Genomic DNA, 17,389 nt, shown 5'->3' with positions numbered 1-17,389 from the left:
AATTTAGCCAGTAACTCAATTGGATGATTCGTTGCCCGTTATAATTATTATTATTAGGGAAAATTACATAAATAGACAAGTTTGACCAATAATTTACCAAAATAGGCATGTCTATTTAGCTTACATCTCTCCAATCATTGGTTTTTTAACCAATAAACAACTGACACGTCACCGAAGCCGGCTAAGGCAGCTAAGCCTTAGCCTCCACTTTTGGGCACGGAATTTTATAAAAAGTAAACGGGTCCCACCTTTAACCAATAAAAATTCGACACGTGTCAAAGGCGGCTAAACTTAGCCTACATCTATGGTTATTTAGCCGGCATCTCTGACTCTTAGCCGCCTTCGGGATACGTGTCTATTTAGTTAGCCGGCTCCAAATATTCCTTCTAAGCCGGCTCCAACTCGGCTTGTAGGCTAAGGCTTACTTAGTCGTCTTCTTAGCCGATGTATATTTAGCCCCCAAAATTAAGTGAAGCCGGCTAAATATTTAATAGAGTTGGTAAGTTGGTAAAATATTCAATTTTGGCGGCCAAATTTACACCGGATAAGTGAAGCCGGCTAAATATTTAATAAGGTTGGTAAAATATTCAATTTTGGCGGCTAAAATTAGACGGCTAAATGAAAAAATTGAAGGCGGCTAAGTGAAGCCTTAGCCTACAAGCTGAGTTGGAGCCGGCTAAGAAGGAATATTTGGAGTCGGCTAACTAAATAGACATGTATCCCGAATGCGGCTAAGAGTCAGAGATGCCGGCTAAATAACCATAGATGTAGGCTAAGATTAGCCGTCTTTGACACGTGTCAAATTTTTATTGGTTAAAGGTGGGACCCGTTTACTTTTTATAAAATTCCGTGCCCATAAAGTGGAGGCTAAGCCTTAGCCGACGTGTCAGTTGTTTATTGGTTAAAAAACCAATAATTGGAGAAATGTAGGCTAAATAGACATGTCTATTTTGATAAATTATTGGTCAAACTTGTCTATTTATGTAATTTTCCGTTGTTATTATTATTATTATTATTAATAAATGATGGACAATTGGACGTATGATTTGTAACTCACTTGCCATTGAAGCAAACACCATAACAATGGGTGCTTGTAGCCCACCAATTTCCCATCTTCTTCTCAACAACAACAAACCCCCGACTCTAAACAAGAAGAAGAAACCACCATTCTTGATCATAGTTTGTTGTTCACCAAAAAAGCCCCATCAATTAACAACAATACAAAGGAGACAATTGGTGTTGTTATCCCTCCCAACAGTTTCAGTGTGTAGCATTCAGCTGAACTCAGCGGCGTCTGTTTTCGACCCGATAACGGAGGCGGAGAGAGCGGCGAGCGTGGAGGTGTCCCGCAGAGTGGCGGAGGCCGTGGAGCTGCTTGAGAAAGGGAGGGAGTTTCAGGCACAGGGTGATTATGTTCAAGCTCTCCAATACTTCACTCAGGTATGGTAGCTATCACATTTTATGATCCATATTGCTACAAGTAAACAATTTATACATTGCATTGATCAGTTCGGATTGGGCTATAACCAAACTTTTTGGATTTTTAATTTCCGGTTCTCTCATTTCAGCTTTAGAACTTTGGGTCAGAAAAACCTAAAACCGTCTTATAGTCATGCCATATAAAGTTGTTAAATGAGTCATATTCATGTTTGATACTTGTGTTAAGCGCGTCGTTTCTAACCAGTTATTCATGTTAACACACGAACTGACATCCCTACATTTTTCTATGGTTCTTTGTTTTCTTATAGTTTTCTATTGAGCTGTACCTGTAACACTCGTATTTTCAAAACCACTTTTGGATGGAATACTACAACAATTTTCGTTATTTAGTTATCAAAATCTCATAATAATTTAAAACATTAATAATAGCGGAAATGGTAAACTTTCGTTTACAGGTACGCAATTACATTGTTAAACTAGCTCGTGACAACCTTAACATAAACATACTAACTACAAAACACGGGTATATTTTCCATCTTGGCTTTCGTAGATGTATCACCTGAAAGTCAAAGGTGAACCGGCCCGACCCACTTGTCAATTTTTTATTTTAATTTTTTGATAGCATTCCTACTTTTTATTATGTTATAAGACAAATAATGTAAGTTGACAACAGGCTGCGCCGCCACCCCCTTGTCATTAAATCTCCGAATTGAGTTTTGTAGTATTCCACACCATTCTCTCAGTTGAATGTCATTTGTGGAAGATAAGTAAAGCTTTCAAAAGCGTGGTTGATTAATTTGGTCAACAATTTTTAAATTTCACATTTTTGGTCATTTTCACCAATAACCACAATTAATGACTTTTTCACGAGGATTATCATCCAAGTATGTTAATAGTGCTTGTCATCAAATATTGACTTATAAACTTCTTAAAAGTAACAAAATTAGTTAAGTTAACAGTAACAAGTCAAATATTACTTGTGCATGATGTTGTCTAACACTTCCTCAGCCCACTAAGAATTGCAAAACTCAGTACATTTTCTCATATCAGGTTGTCAGAGAATACAAAGACTTTGCTCTTTCAGAGTATGCAAGAGTTGGTAGAGCTTTAGCCTTATATGAGGTTGGGGACAAAGACGAAGCGGTTGCAGAAATGGAGGATGTTTCCATCTCTCTAAAAGGCAGTCCAGGTAACCAACCCTCTTATCAAAGTTGCAGTTTATGCTTTTATTATTTTTATTTTTATTTTTTATTCTATAATTTGTGTATGTGTTGCAGAAGTGCATGCAGCTCTGGCAGCGGCGTTATACTCATACAAGCATGCCTCGGTGCTTGCTGAAAACCAGTTCGCCATAGCAACTCTTTTGGATCCAAATTATTCAGACCTCACCTATGTAAAAGATACAAAGCATTGGCCTCCAAGTTTGGTTCGCTCATTGCAAGATTTCATCACACTTTCTTAATCTTCATGTCCTTGTATATTTATTTACCAATATACGCGTATTATTTACATTTCTTGTTTGCTGAGATTACACCTTGAATTTCTGGTTCATCTCTGATTAGCAAATCATTGCTAAATGTGTTACATTGTAGCACATGTGATGGGCATAATGAAATGTTTATCTAACACTAGTCATACAACTAGACCGATAGTTCACGAGTATATAAACCAAATTATTAAATTCTTCGTATTACGATGCCAGTCTTAACAACAATCAAAATCCTTCTGGTTGATTGATCGCACTTGATTATTAGATTACGGTATTCAATTGTACCCATGACACGCGCAGATTTATATTTCAAATTTATGAAAAAGAGAAACATGACAAAAAGAAACCATAACAAAAAAAGAAATTCTTGGCTATTACAGGCTCTTTAATTTTGACAATCCTCATTTTTAGTCAGTAAATAAAACCATTTCTCAGCTACTACCGCAGTTCACGGCGACTATCAGTGTTTTCCAGTGACGACACCACCACTAAATCCCCTCCATTATCCCATGGTCTACAAAAGCTCTATGGTCCAATCCTCGGAAACACGAACGTTAGGCTTCCGAATGGTCAAAACCGACAACCTAACCCCAGACCGAATCTGGAGAGGACCGAGCTCAACATCAGCAACATGGTTTGACGGCTCAATGCGTGCAGTTTTCGGTTTGGAAACGTGTCCTAGCAATATGATCCTCTCGATGGTGCAGTCAGACTCAAATTTGGATGACGAAGGCGCTAAGTTTACAGACGTAAGCTTCCTATTGGAGAATATAAACCGACGATGAATGTATGCACCTTGCTTGAACTCATAACTCTTACCATCATCTATGTAAAGCTCACCTTCAGCCGATCCCGAACCATCTACAGCAATCACCTAAAGTTCACCACATTCATTCAAAATATGAGATTATTATTGAAACAATAAATATAACATTTAGCATTATGTACATACCAGCGTGTAGGGATCATTCTCCATTTGCACGGTGCTTCTACGAAACCGATCTTTTCTCGGAATTATGGTTCCAGATCTTTGGAAAACGGGTATATCCGCATCAGTTACCTCCACCTTTTGGGTCTTGCCACCTGTGTATGCGGTCCCACTTCTAAGGTCATACCAAGTATGATCACTTGGAAGGTAAACCGTTGCATCTTTTGCACGCTGCAAACATGTTTTTTAGTTACACTCATTGGTTAGGATTGAAGGTGAAAGTGAGAAACATAAAAAGACAAAAAAGAACCTGGGCATACACTCCTTGAACTAGAAGGCCGTTTCCAACCAAAAATGCCTCGTCGTTGTTAAAAGTGGCTTCATCGTTAGGAAACTCCATCCAAAGGGGACGGGCAACGGGGACGCCTGTCACGTTTGCTTCTCTAAATAGTATGTAGAAATACGGAAGGTATGTGTATCGTACGCGTATAGCATCCCTCATTAACTCGGTATTACGTTCCCTGTCATCAACAAGCAAACGTGTTATTTTCGGTATTTTTTAGGCAATTCCTTATATACCCCTACATACTTAGAATATGTTATATATATCCATGCAAAACTAAAAGTATATATGTGCCCTTACAAAGTGGTTAAAATATCAAATATACCCATATAATAAAAAGCAACTTAACAAATGACCATGTTACCCTTATCTTTCTAAAACTTTAAAATCTCATATATGCGCATTTTTCGCTTCAAATTATTTATTTGCCCATGTTAGCTTAATTCTCTTTTGTACCTATAAACAATATTTTACTCAAGATGTTAGATTGCTTATCGCCCGGTTATCATGCGATTACACCTCGTTCAATAATCAGACTCGAACATACAGATTCGATTGTTCGATTATCAGCCGTTGAGAAACAGAATAAAAGACACAACTGTGAGACTTACTTGCTTATCGTCAATGTCGATCAAAATCCAAAAAAATAAGGTTTAAACAAATTGAATGGAAAAGGTAGAAGGGTCATTAAGTAAAAATTTAATAAAGTTGGCTATGCATGATATTTTTAGTCTTGGTTGGGTATATATGCAATTTTTCAAGTTTGTAACTATATATGAAATTAATCCTTTTTTTACTTCATGAAGAAAGAATAAGGATGGTTAATACCCGAATAGCCACGGTTCCCGTCTTTTGGTATCATGATGAGCATGACCTCTAAAAAATGGCAAATAAGCAGCAACTTGGTACCACTGAACCAGCAACTCCGTGTCAGGGTTACCAAAAAACCCACCAACATCAGCACCTACAAACATCACACACCCACCATCCATAAATTAACCCAATAACCAAAACATCCATTCATGATTCATGACCACACAAAAACTACAAAATTACCTGAGAAGGTTATCCCGGTGAGACCAAGTGTCAGAATCATAGGAACAGAAACCCGAAGATGCTCCCATTCTGCAATATTATCCCCCGTCCAAACAGTCCCGTACCTCTGAGTCCCCGGGAAAAACGCTCTCGATAAAACAAACGGCCTATCGTTTCCTCCTTCCCGTTTCAAAAGCCCTTCAGATGTAGCCATATGGAAATAGTAACCGTACGCGTTATGCAACTCTCGGTGCTCAACGTTACCATAGTGTAAAGCATCACGAGGCATCGTCACCTACTCAAAACAGTTTGAAACATTATTTTTAATTATTTACACAAAATGTATAACAAGTTATAACATATTAACATACAAGATACATACCTCGGGCCCGTTGAATACGGAAGGCTCGTTCATGTCATTCCAAATATACAAAGACGGAGTAGAACCAACGTACTCTGAATACGCAAACTTATCGGCCCACCACGACCGTATCTCGGGATCAACCATATCAATATAAGAAGAGGACCCAGGCCAACACCACCCGTCAAAATCCTTCCCGCTTGCGTCTTTCACATAATACCCGTTCTTCGAAGCCTCTTTATGTATATGATAATTATCGTCTCTCTTAATATGCGGGTCCACGATAGTAACCATACGCCTACCACGCGAAAACAAATCCTTTTGCATTTCTTCCGGATGCGGGAACAAAGCTCGGTCCCACGTAAAGTACCGTTTCCCGTCCGTATGCTCAATATCAAGCCACAATACATCGTACGGGATATCGTGTTCATCAAATTTCGCATCCACGTTCTTAACATCCTCCTCATCCCGATAATTCCACCGACATTGATGATAACCCGTTGCAAACAACTGAGGCATCGCCGATGTCCCCGTCACACTCGCGTATTGTTTAACCACGTCTTTCGGCTTTGGCCCGATAAAGAAAAACACGTCCACAATCCCGGCTTCACTCATCCACAACGTATCGATCTTCTTTTCACCACTCGGTAACACAATCGACGACTCAGCATCCCAACCCGACGCCAACACATCAATCTGCATCTCCGCAGCATTCAACCAAAAAAACCCGGACGTCCCGTGCGCCTTCCCGTGAGAAAGCATAGACGGCACCGACCCGTAAAGCCCGAACGGCGACTCGTGTAAATACTCAAAACACATCCAAATTAAACAACCTGTACGGCTCCGAGTCCTCCACCCCCGGCCCACTCGTGGGCTTCAAAACAAGACTCGTGGCGTGCTCAGGGATCCCGTAAACAAAATCCGCCCCGTAAAACGACACATCGAAACTAATCGATTGCGGGCCGAACTGGCGGGTATCCGTGTGACTCCGAAACCTTTCTTCCCACTCATCACCCTCTTTCTTAGCCTTCAATTAATGACAACACCCTCCTATTATTATTATTATTATCAGTTTCCCTAACATAAACCTCAAACGGGTCGGGTCGTGTAACACCCCGTAACCGCAGCGGAAACGTACACGGGATGCAACAGACACATCTGATACCAACAGCATTGCTTATAAAGAAAATACCACTACATTAATTTATAACATATTACATTGTTGCGAGTTGCGTTACTGTCTAGGTGTTACACACATATATTACCAATAAGACATTAATATATATTCATTACAAAATACAGAGCAGCAAGCTTCCAACAGGTAGCACAGATAGTTAAGCACATATCAATCATTCCAACCTGTGCATACCTAGAAAGCATGTAAAGAAAACGGGTCAACTACGAATAGTTGGTGAGTTTCACTAATTTAAATAAACCATAGATCAGTATAAAAAAATCATATGTTAATGATGAAATTATGCTAAGCCCGTTAATGAAAACTCTATTAACCCAAAAACACATTAAATGACCTCTGGGGACACTGTTAACCCAGAACATATCCAATAACCCCTGGGGACACTGTTAACCCAGTACATATCAAATAACCCCTGGGGACACTGTTAACCCAGCGCATATCAAATACCCTCTGGGGACACTGTTAACCCAGAACCATATCCAATAACCTCTGGGGACACTGTTAACCCAGAACCATATCCAGTAACCTCTGGGGACACTGTTAACCCAGAAACATATCCAATACCCCCTGGGAACACTGTTAACCCAGAAATATATCCAATAACCCTCTGGGAACTAAGTTACCCCAGAACAATTCCACCCGATAAACAAATTATCTATTCTATGCATCATACCATATATATATATAAAAATATACAAGTGTTTCCATACGATCGGTATGTACTTAGATAATTTAACACAATCATGCTTTCCGCCCCGGGAAAATATTTAAAACAGTTCATTAAAAGGGGCTCGTGAAAACTCACCTTTTTGTGAGTCTGTGGGTAATACAATGAACAGCTACGTGCCTGGATCTGTAATATAATATCTAGTCGTTACTATATAATTCCCATAAACTAAATCCGTATTAATCGGTACATCTGGGGACATTGTTAACCCAGTACTGTACTCGATCCGGGGACAATGTTAACCCCGTGACACTCCTAAGGACTCAGATTGTGCCATTACTTAAAGTCGGACGGTCAAAATTATCATTTTTATGTTTTCCTTGATTTGCGTGCCTAGCACGGTCGTCCGTTTTTAGTTTCAAAAATGAGTTTATTCACACTTAACCCAAAAATGGTGTTTGACTGTTATTTTAGTTAAAGTGATGAAATTAGAGCTCGGTTTGACACCCCGTTTGGCCGCGGGACCCGTTTCCGTCATTTAGGTGCCGGAAACAGTAAAATCGGGTAAAATTACCCAAATTATCCGAATTATTTTCGGATGATTTATTTTTACTTATTTTACTTAGTTTTATGAAAATGGTTCATTTTTTAGGTTTTTATATACCAGTCAGCTCGCTTATGCGAGATTTGCCGGTTTACACGTTTTAAGCTTTAAATATTTGTTTTTATGTTCATTTTAGAACAAATAATTATCCGTTTAGTCTCGGGTCATGAAATTTTGCACAAAACTTATTTTGACAGTAAGACATTTTATAAAAATTTTCCAGATTTATTTTCTTATATTTACATTTATTTATCTATTTTTAAACCTCTTTAAAACACTAAATATGTCAAAAATACCAAAAGACTTTAGAAAAATCCCAAATTTTTCTGGGATGATCCTTGCCATCCTCATAATTCCCTGGAATTTTTCCAGAACTTAAAACTCATTTTTCAAGCCATTTTCACCCAAAACCGAGCTAGAAAGCCCTAGAACTCGTTTCACCGAAAAGCCTACTTAGACTTTTCCAACTGAGCTCAAATTTTGTGGGTGACCTTTATATGTTATAAAAAGCTTATCTTAAATTTTCCAGAATTTTTTATCAAGTTTAGCTATTTTTCACTATTTTTGGCCAAAACCGAGCATTAAATTCACCAAATATTCATCTTTTATCCAAAAATTACCAAAAATTCACAGATCTCTTATTTTCATGTGTAGATCATCTCTGTGAAATTTTGTGACCCGAATCTAAGCGTGCTACAATCTGTCCAAATTTCATAACCACACGAAAACCGAACTATCTTGTGTTTTCTAGCTTTAGATCGCAAGGATCTCAGTTTCTAGCCTTTGCTAGCCGCTAGATACAACACTTACAAGCACAATAACACTATACCAAGCAAACTATACCAACAATCAAACCATTTCTTTCATAGTGTCGGTTTTTATGTAAAAACAAAGGTTTTAACCGTAAAAATCCGTTCTCGACTCTTTTTATTCATTTCTTGGACCAAGATCCCTTGTATAACATGTATACATCTCTTGATCATGCAAGAGTCGGTTTCATCTCGGACTTTTACCCGTCTTTCACATGGAAAACTCATTTTACACGATTTCAACCGTAAAATTTCGTTCTAAACACTTTTAACTCATCACTTGGATCAAGATCCTTTGTATAACTTGTATACATCCCTTGATCACACGAGAATCGGTTCCATCTCGGGTTTTCACCCATTTTTCACATGAAACTTCCTTTTCTCAAGATTATAGAGTTAGAAACAAGAATCAAGCATAAAAAACATGTTTTATACCTTCAAATCTTTGGTTGGAGATCAAGAAATTGGATGGATGTTTGAAGGTTGAGAGAGTTTGAGAGAATTGGTGTGAAGAAAAAAGAAATGAAATGTATAATGTGGGTGTAGAGGGCCGGCCTAATGGTGGTGTTGGGGGGGGCCCACATCTCAAACCATGGCCACATATTTGGATTACACAATCCGGATAATGTTGTGGATAGTCTGGTTCAGTTCGTTTCTCGTTTAAACTCGTAATTCGGCTTAAAACGAGCCTAAAATGGTCGTTTTTCGGGTTAAAATAAAATTTACATAAAACTGATTTAAAAACTTTAAAAAAAACTCAACCATAACATTAAAACATCATATTGTCGGTATTTGTGCATCTTTTTCGGTTTGATCGATCGTCTCTTGCTTGGTTGATGTTAAAGGTTTCGTTTATCGTACCGACGTACTAATAATTCGAAATCCTTTTTCTGTGCTATAATTTACTTATCCCGAAGCATTAATACTTCGTAAATATCACTAAACATTATATACTTCATCTATAATGTAATTCCCGATTCGTTCGGGTTTCAATAATCGTTCATTGGTTAATTGTAATTCCAATACGATTCACTATATAATTGAGTATGATTCATACTGTGAACCATATATATTCGTATCAACGTGCTATAACTCATATAATCAATATTAAATAACACGTAAATAGTATATTCCGGCTAGGGTATACCTGGATTTGCCGGAATCGTTACAGGTCGAACAACAGCTTCATACCCATCAAACAAATACACGGCATACGAATAATCCGAATCGCCATCAATTACCGTTTTAGTATACCTGTTCAACCAAAGCGTGGTTGACTCAAACTCCGGGACGATGACGTCAGGTACTTGAAAGCGTTTCTTACCCGAATTGTTATTATTATCCGGGTCTTCGTCAATTTTCATCCTCAAGATCCCATTTTGATAGACGGATAAGGAGAGGATGAGTGGATTGTGATCTGGGTGTTTGAGTTTTGCGATTAGATCGCCATCAGTGATGGTGAAATCGGTGGCCGTGAGGTTACAGTGTTGGGGTTTGGTTGCAGTTCCTGAATTCGTCTTTTTTCCATGAATAAACACAACTCAGATGACAGAGAACAAGGAACAAGAAGAAGATGAATTGGTGTGATTTCATTGCGGGTGGTTCAATTGTTGAGTGAGAGTGATCATAGGGTTTTTCAAAGTGATTGAAATGAAAGAAACTTGGAAGAGTAGACTAGTTGAGATTGGGTGGGTGGGTGGGTGGTGTTGGGGGTTAAATAAGTTATTATGGAACTTTTCATCTCATAATATAAGAAATCCCAAACACCGTGAAGTTTATAAGTTATAAGTTGGTAAAAATAAGCAATCTCAAACACCCCCTTATTATTATTATTGTTATTATTATTATTATTATTATAGATTTAAGAGATTAGAGCCAATCGATATGTTTACGAGCTAGTTGAGATCAGATAAATAAAATGTTCAGAACAAGTTGGATCTTATCGAGCTGGAGCATAAAATTGAGTTTGGGGCTAGGGATTATTATGTATTTACGATCTGATTCGAGCCACTTACAAGGTAGTTGAGATCAGATAGATAAAATGCTCGGAACAAGTCGCACAAGCATTAAGTAATGACTACGCCATTTGTGGTTATAGCACTAGCTCTTTTTGTTCGAAGTTAGGGGCCCCATGAGTCGTTGCTAGGGCATTGGTTGTTTTTAACACAGATGGTCACATTACTGGTTGTTTGGAATGGCCTGACACAAGAATCTCTTATGTGTACCGGAACTCCGGAAGCATCTGAAAAGATAGAAGTTAGATGTCATAGGCTTTTATAGTATTCCTTAGTAGACAACTGTTTGTTTAGTTAATCTAGTGTTTTGATAAGTGAGGATTCATCATATTATTGTTGATTTGAAAGGGGAACACACTTCTTGATATAGTGTTGTTTTGTATTGGATTGGCAGCTATCAACGCGTTCACCGAGACCGCAGCTGACTCATCCTTAATACCATATATAAACTCGTTCATAACGCAATTAAACGACTTCACACCATCCTCTCAGCAACGCCAAGAAAACCCCTATCGTTTGCCAGCTATCAACGCGTTCACCAAGACCGCAACTGACTCATCCTTAATACCATATATAAACTCATTCATAACGCAATTAAACGACTTCACACCATCCTCTCAGCAACGCCAAGCAAACCCCTAAATCAATTTCACCATACGAAGCCGTCTGGGTCATATTCGAGTTCAAGTCGTGTGCCGCAACCCTAGTTCTTTGTTCTCTGCCTTGTCGTCATCAAAATCGGTAATTAATTGGTTTCATAATTCGCGTTGAACCAACAAACATTGGCCCCACCAAATCAATTGAAAGCAACAATAACCATTTAACCCGATTTCAGATTCTAGAGTTTGTATTTTGAATTGGTGAAGAACATAACTGTGTGTATTTAATTAACCATTTTCATCATATTAGCAAGTCAAACACATGCCCCAATGGCATGTGCATGTCACTTTAACACCGTGAACCAGCCTGGGGCGCGGGTTCGAGTCTTTCAGACCCGGTTTTTGGGTTTTATTTTTTTTAATTCTTTTTTAATCAAATTTTTTTATTATTACGTATATACAACATTATATAAGTATTACTTTAATAAACCGGACCCCGGTTTTGCTGTTTTTATTTTTTTGATTCATAGTTTCTTTTTCTAAATAATATATATACATATATATATATATAAGGGTGGGTTAAAATAAAAAGAGATAGTATTATAGGAAGAGTAAGAATAAATCTAGACCATTGGATCTATGATCTAGTGGTTGAGATTAATAGTTTCTAAAATAACAAATAGTTTCCTATGATCAAGTATTTAGGCTACATATTACCTTAAATAGGCTCTCATAGTTTCCTAACTCTCATTTTTAAGTTCTTCCTACTCTTCCTACAAAACTATACATTTTTATTTTAACCCTTTTATATATATATATATATATATATATATAAAATTCATTTATCTATTAGGCTATAATGCTTTTAACTTAAATCAGAAAATACGTTTAAAAGAACACATTTATATTATAATTCTCTCCTTAAACCGCAAGCTTTCGTCGGTTTTTAATAATAACAACAACAACAACAACGCATGGTAATAATTCATGTCGTATTTGGTGTAGTACCACTTTTACAAGTTAAAATAAATAAAATATTTAAAGCAGCCATAAATCCCCCAAATCTGCCATTAGCCATTTTTTTATTGTACTTATTCGTTTATAACTCATTATACATTTAAAACTAGGAACTTTTGTCGACGTATCCCGAGGAGCTAGATCGTTTCTATCTTAATTCTTATCATCTTCTCGTCTTCACTAATCCACTCGTTAAGGTGACTTTACATACCTCTTTTCATCTTTTATATATTTTGGGGGTAGCTTATGTATTATTCGAGTTTTATTACTACATCTATTTAAAACACAATTCAATTTATGTTTATGTGTTATTATTGCTCTATGATTATGCTCTATGTGCTTAATTGTTTATTTAATTGTTTGGTGGTTTGGTATCTCATCCTCATCTATCCTCATCTAGTATGATCATACACTTACCAAAGTACTTTGATTTTGTATCAATAGGAACATGTCCATATCTATTTAGTTATTTACATTTTTATAAAAATTGTAATGTTCACCATTTACGTATGAATTATGATCTACATATATATATATATATATATATATATATATATATATATATATATATACTAAACATATGTATTCTCACCAACATTCGTTTTGACAACCCTATTTTTTATACATGCTACAAGTACAAGTGGTTGATATTGTTCAATATCGAAGACATTAGTTTTACCTTAGGATATTTACTTAAAAAAACAAAATTATGATGTAATTGTTTCAATTATTGAACTTGTGTACTTATTTTAATCTTAATGAAATTAAATAATTACTGTCGCTTTAATTAGTGTCATTTGAGCTAATGCCGATCAATACGTAAAGCCCCGACATGTTCCGCCGCCTTTGGTCGGGGTGTGCCAGATTGGTATTAGAGCCGAAGGCTATAAGATAGGTGGTGTCACACCCTGATCAAAGGTGGCGGAACATACTGGGGTGCAACGGATTGCTCAAGAACACTATGACATTATTAAAGTGACAATATTTACTCAACTCGTTTATTTCATTCAATAATCACAAATATAACTTGTTCAGGATAAAATACAAACAATTACATCAACACTAAATTCATTAAAGTATCCTAAAGGTATAATCTAAGTGATGGTCTTCAATCTTCACAAGCAGCCTAAAAGTAAACATGTAGCATGCATAAAAATAGATTTGATCAACACGAATGTTGGTGAGAAATACACTAGTTTTTGATATATGTATATAATGAGGCAAAAATCACAATCCATATGTGTAAATAGAATAATGCAACAACCATTATTAATGTAAAGTAAATAATTGTGGCTCCTTTGTATTTGGTAACAACCAAAATACTCAAAGAATGATGCCCTATTATACTAGCACAAAGCTAAAGTAGTTAGGGGTGCGTATGATCATACTTATTGAGGCTTAACAACAACATAAAAATAAACACTCGTGCACGTAATCAATTTGAGGCATAAACAAAGATCGAGCAAATATTCATATGAACACAAAATGTTGAATTGTGGGTATAGTAATGGGGTCATAAAACATGTAAGTTTGAATATGATACGCATGCTACCCCCAAAAGTATAAAAGGGTAAAAAGGGGGAGTGTGATTACTCACTTGGGATATGAAACTTTAGTGACGAATTTGTTCAAGAGAAGGCTTCGGGAAAACGGGCTCAAAGAGTTAACGTACGAGTCCTAGGTAAAAAAAATATCCTTAAGTTAGTAGGATGTATTGAGAAAACTTAAATTAAAGTAAAAGGCAAGTAAAAATATATAAACAAAGTTTTGGGGTTTAAAGTGTAAAACTTAAGTAATTAAAGTGACGGTTTTGAAAAGAAGTTATCCCGAAATCGAGTCTTGGTACTTTTATCCACAAGTCTTACTTAACCTTTGTTAAGTAAATATGTGGGGAATGGTTTAATGCAATAGTGCACGACCCTTTGTTAGATAAATAACAAAACAGTATTTTAACGAGTGTTCGGTTTAGTCGGTTCGAGTCTTGATAAATTGTCAAGTGCGAACCCGACATTTCAAAGTGATAAATATCATGAGATAAATTATTTAAAACATAAACTTAACTAATGTTAGAAGTTCTATTAAGGAGAAAACTCCAAACACCAATGTTAAGCGAGTGTTCGGTTTTATCGGTCCAAGCTTGTTATAAGATCAAGTTAGATCCGACATACCAAGTACTTTAAGAAAACATTTATAATTAGTTTGTAAAAGATCTTAAAAGGAAAATGTGAGATTCGGTGTCCTGAAACACAACTAGTGTGTTTTAAGCGAGTGAACTCAGTTTAGTTCGGTTTGTTTGGTTTGGTTGGTTCAAGACTTGGTATGTGACCAAGTTTGGGTCCAACAAATCCATTTTATACTAACAAATACAAAAATGTAAATAAAAGAACTTAAACACTTACATCTTACATACAACTTGTTTTAAAACAATTAACTAAAAAGTTAAACGAGAATTCGGTTTCGGTTCGGTCATTGACTCGGTATAAGACCGTCGATGGCTACCACATACCCAATACCATTGAACTATTAAAATAAACTTAGAAATGATAATACTCAAGTCTTGCATACAACATGTTAATAATAAAGTATTTAAACGAAAGTTCGGTTTTGGTTCGGTCCTTGACTCGGAATGAAACCGAGGATGGTTACCACATACCCAAATACCATTTAACTATTAAAATGATTTGAAAACTAAAATAATTAGAAACTAAACAATTTTAATAAGCTTAAACAAATTAAAGTGTTAACAAGGACTATAATAGCCCTCCATGTAGCCTTGCCTTATAATAGCAATAACACCTAATCCGACCATGGTCGGAGATGGGAAAGCCAAGGAAACAAGGGGAATATATTTTAAACAAACTATAATAACAAGTTGATGATTAATTCCTCATGGTGATAATGGAAAACAGGATAATATGATAAACCCATTAATCATATGCGTACCTGTTATAGCATGGAGAGTAGTAACTGCATCGGAGAAGGATGTAGACGACATAGTTGTCAGCTTGATCGAGTTCCCCTTTAAGATGTATAGTTAAGGATGGTGTTAGGGTTCTTGAGAGGAACCTGGTTTAGGAGAGAGTAGGCACACAAAATTGTTATGTGTGTGATATTAGGTTATGATGTTAATATTTATCTATCTTTATATACACCCAAGGGGAAGCCCTTTATTAATTAATTAAAGGTAATATGGTCCATCAACAATTACCAACTAATATATAATAAGGTAAATTAATATTTTGATCTAATATTATATAAATGATAATGATGGCCATATATATATATATATTATATTTATTATTACACAAGCTTTAATTACCAAGAATTAGTTAGAATCAAAGATTAGCTTTAGTTTGACCTTAAGAAGTCAAACTATCAAGAGTTTAAAAGATGAATCTTAGAACTTAGATGTGGAGTGTTTTATGTGAAAGAGCAACTTAAAATGGGTGTATTGGCCTTGTTTTTATAGGGGAAAAAGTAAGGGTTATCCATAATGTCCCTATCAAGGGATTTGCTTGCATTTTGATTGGTTTAGAGGGTCAAACAAGGTATAATACAACAAAAACCGAGCTGGTGTATCTGCAGGTGGGTGGCCGCCACCCGCGAACACCATGCCTTTCATGGCCGCACAACATAGCGCTCCGGAAGGGTGGGTTGGTCTCCAAATTTGGTTATTTTTCGGGTTAGGTCCCTGAAGTTCGTTTTAAGTCGTTTAACCATAAAATAGTGTTTTAAAATACCGTAAAGGGTTTTTTCTTGAACCAACAATTGTATAACATACATGAAACATAAAATACCATATTTTATTAATAATGAGGGATTCGAAAGACAAAACAGGTCGGGTTTACAATACAAATACGAATACGAAATAAACCAAAAATGACGATGTCACAGGTGGTTAGATATAATGACCTAGTAGCATGCTCAGGGTCCCTATACATGATATGCCTTTACATGTTTGCACCATAAATTGTATTATTGGTTGTCGTAGATTAAATATTAATTAATGATTTCATATTATTCTTGTACACAAAAACACACACAACTCTGAGACTATGTCTCACTCTCAAAATCATTTTCAAAACCATAGATGTTATTTTAAATCTGGAAATTCCTTAAGAATTCCAACCATTTTTACTTTTACTCCCCTCTCCTTGATAGATGATTCGTGCGACAATTATGTAGTAACTGTGAAGGGGACACACTTGTTCACTGAACCCTTGACAACAAGGCTTGCGAGCCTAAGGAAGGGCAATGCACATAAATCTCAATCAACCACGAGACCCGGATGCCTTCTTGGAGGGTTCGGAGAGGGTGTGATGTGACATTCTTCAATTTCGGGTTATCTTGTATTTTTTTATGTTGTAAACAGACTCGATTTATATCCCAAAAATTTCAAATATATAAAATATTGGATTTTATGTTAATAAATCATTCCCGCTTGTTCAATTTGAAAAACCCCTTTTACGAATTCGAAAACGCCTTTAAAAAACTCAAATTACATCGAAAACGAACTTCCGGGACGCAAAACGAACCACGCAAGACGAGCTGGACCAACCCACACCACCTCAGACCACGCCGCGCCGTGCGGCCAGGGCAGGGAGGCTGGTCGCGTAGCGCGGAGAAACCTGCTGCATGTTTTGTTTGTTGTTTGTGCTTTACATCCTATTATCCAATCCGATTTTTATACATTAGACCTCATGCATAACCCTTTCAATCTTATCCTATATATACAAGACCCTCTTCTCAATAAATCCCTACTCATACTTCATTTCCTCTCTCAAAATTCTTAAAATTAAAGGTTGTTCTGCATGTTCTTGACAATTTGACTTTCCAAATTCAAATTGACCATAGTCTTTCATTTTAATCAACTTATTAATACTTGAA

General features: G+C 36.5%; 1 protein-coding gene and 1 pseudogene across 2 annotated transcripts; one reads left to right on the top strand and one right to left on the bottom strand.

Annotated features, from left to right (window-relative positions):
• The first annotated feature begins 1,083 nt into the window (after positions 1-1,083).
• LOC143606335 (uncharacterized) lies at positions 1,084-2,918 on the top strand. Its single transcript, XM_077082135.1, has 3 exons — positions 1,084-1,440; positions 2,491-2,629; positions 2,718-2,918. Exons 1-3 carry the CDS (start codon positions 1,084-1,086, stop codon positions 2,900-2,902), a joined length of 681 nt encoding a protein of 226 aa, XP_076938250.1. The 3' UTR covers positions 2,903-2,918.
• A 346-nt stretch (positions 2,919-3,264) lies between these two features.
• On the bottom strand, positions 3,265-10,517 carry LOC143606334 (putative glucan 1,3-alpha-glucosidase; annotated as a pseudogene). The gene is made up of 7 exons (XR_013148733.1): positions 10,043-10,517; positions 5,618-6,698; positions 5,257-5,530; positions 5,029-5,164; positions 4,168-4,378; positions 3,882-4,088; positions 3,265-3,803 (listed from the first exon to the last, which is right to left on the bottom strand). The product of XR_013148733.1 is annotated as a putative glucan 1,3-alpha-glucosidase (transcript).
• Positions 10,518-17,389: the final 6,872 nt, after the last annotated feature.

Source organism: Bidens hawaiensis, unplaced genomic scaffold (genome assembly GCF_021521415.1).
Source record: "Bidens hawaiensis isolate Kalapana, Puna unplaced genomic scaffold, B.hawaiensis_p1.1 tig00074404_1, whole genome shotgun sequence".
Lineage (NCBI taxonomy): Eukaryota > Viridiplantae > Streptophyta > Magnoliopsida > Asterales > Asteraceae > Bidens > Bidens hawaiensis.
Note: the sequence above shows the minus strand (reverse complement) of the source record. Positions and strands in the feature narration are given on the sequence as shown.

What these genes read in the sequence shown, in the direction of transcription:
- LOC143606335 (XM_077082135.1), top strand. Translation starts at nt 1,084, where the DNA reads ATGGGTGCTTGTAGCCCACCAATTTCCCATCTTCTTCTCAACAACAAC. An exon ending in CTCTCCAATACTTCACTCAG is followed by an intron (nt 1,441 to 2,490) that starts GTATGGTAGCTA and finishes TTCTCATATCAG; the next exon opens with GTTGTCAGAGAATACAAAGA. An exon ending in CTCTCTAAAAGGCAGTCCAG is followed by an intron (nt 2,630 to 2,717) that starts GTAACCAACCCT and finishes TATGTGTTGCAG; the next exon opens with AAGTGCATGCAGCTCTGGCA.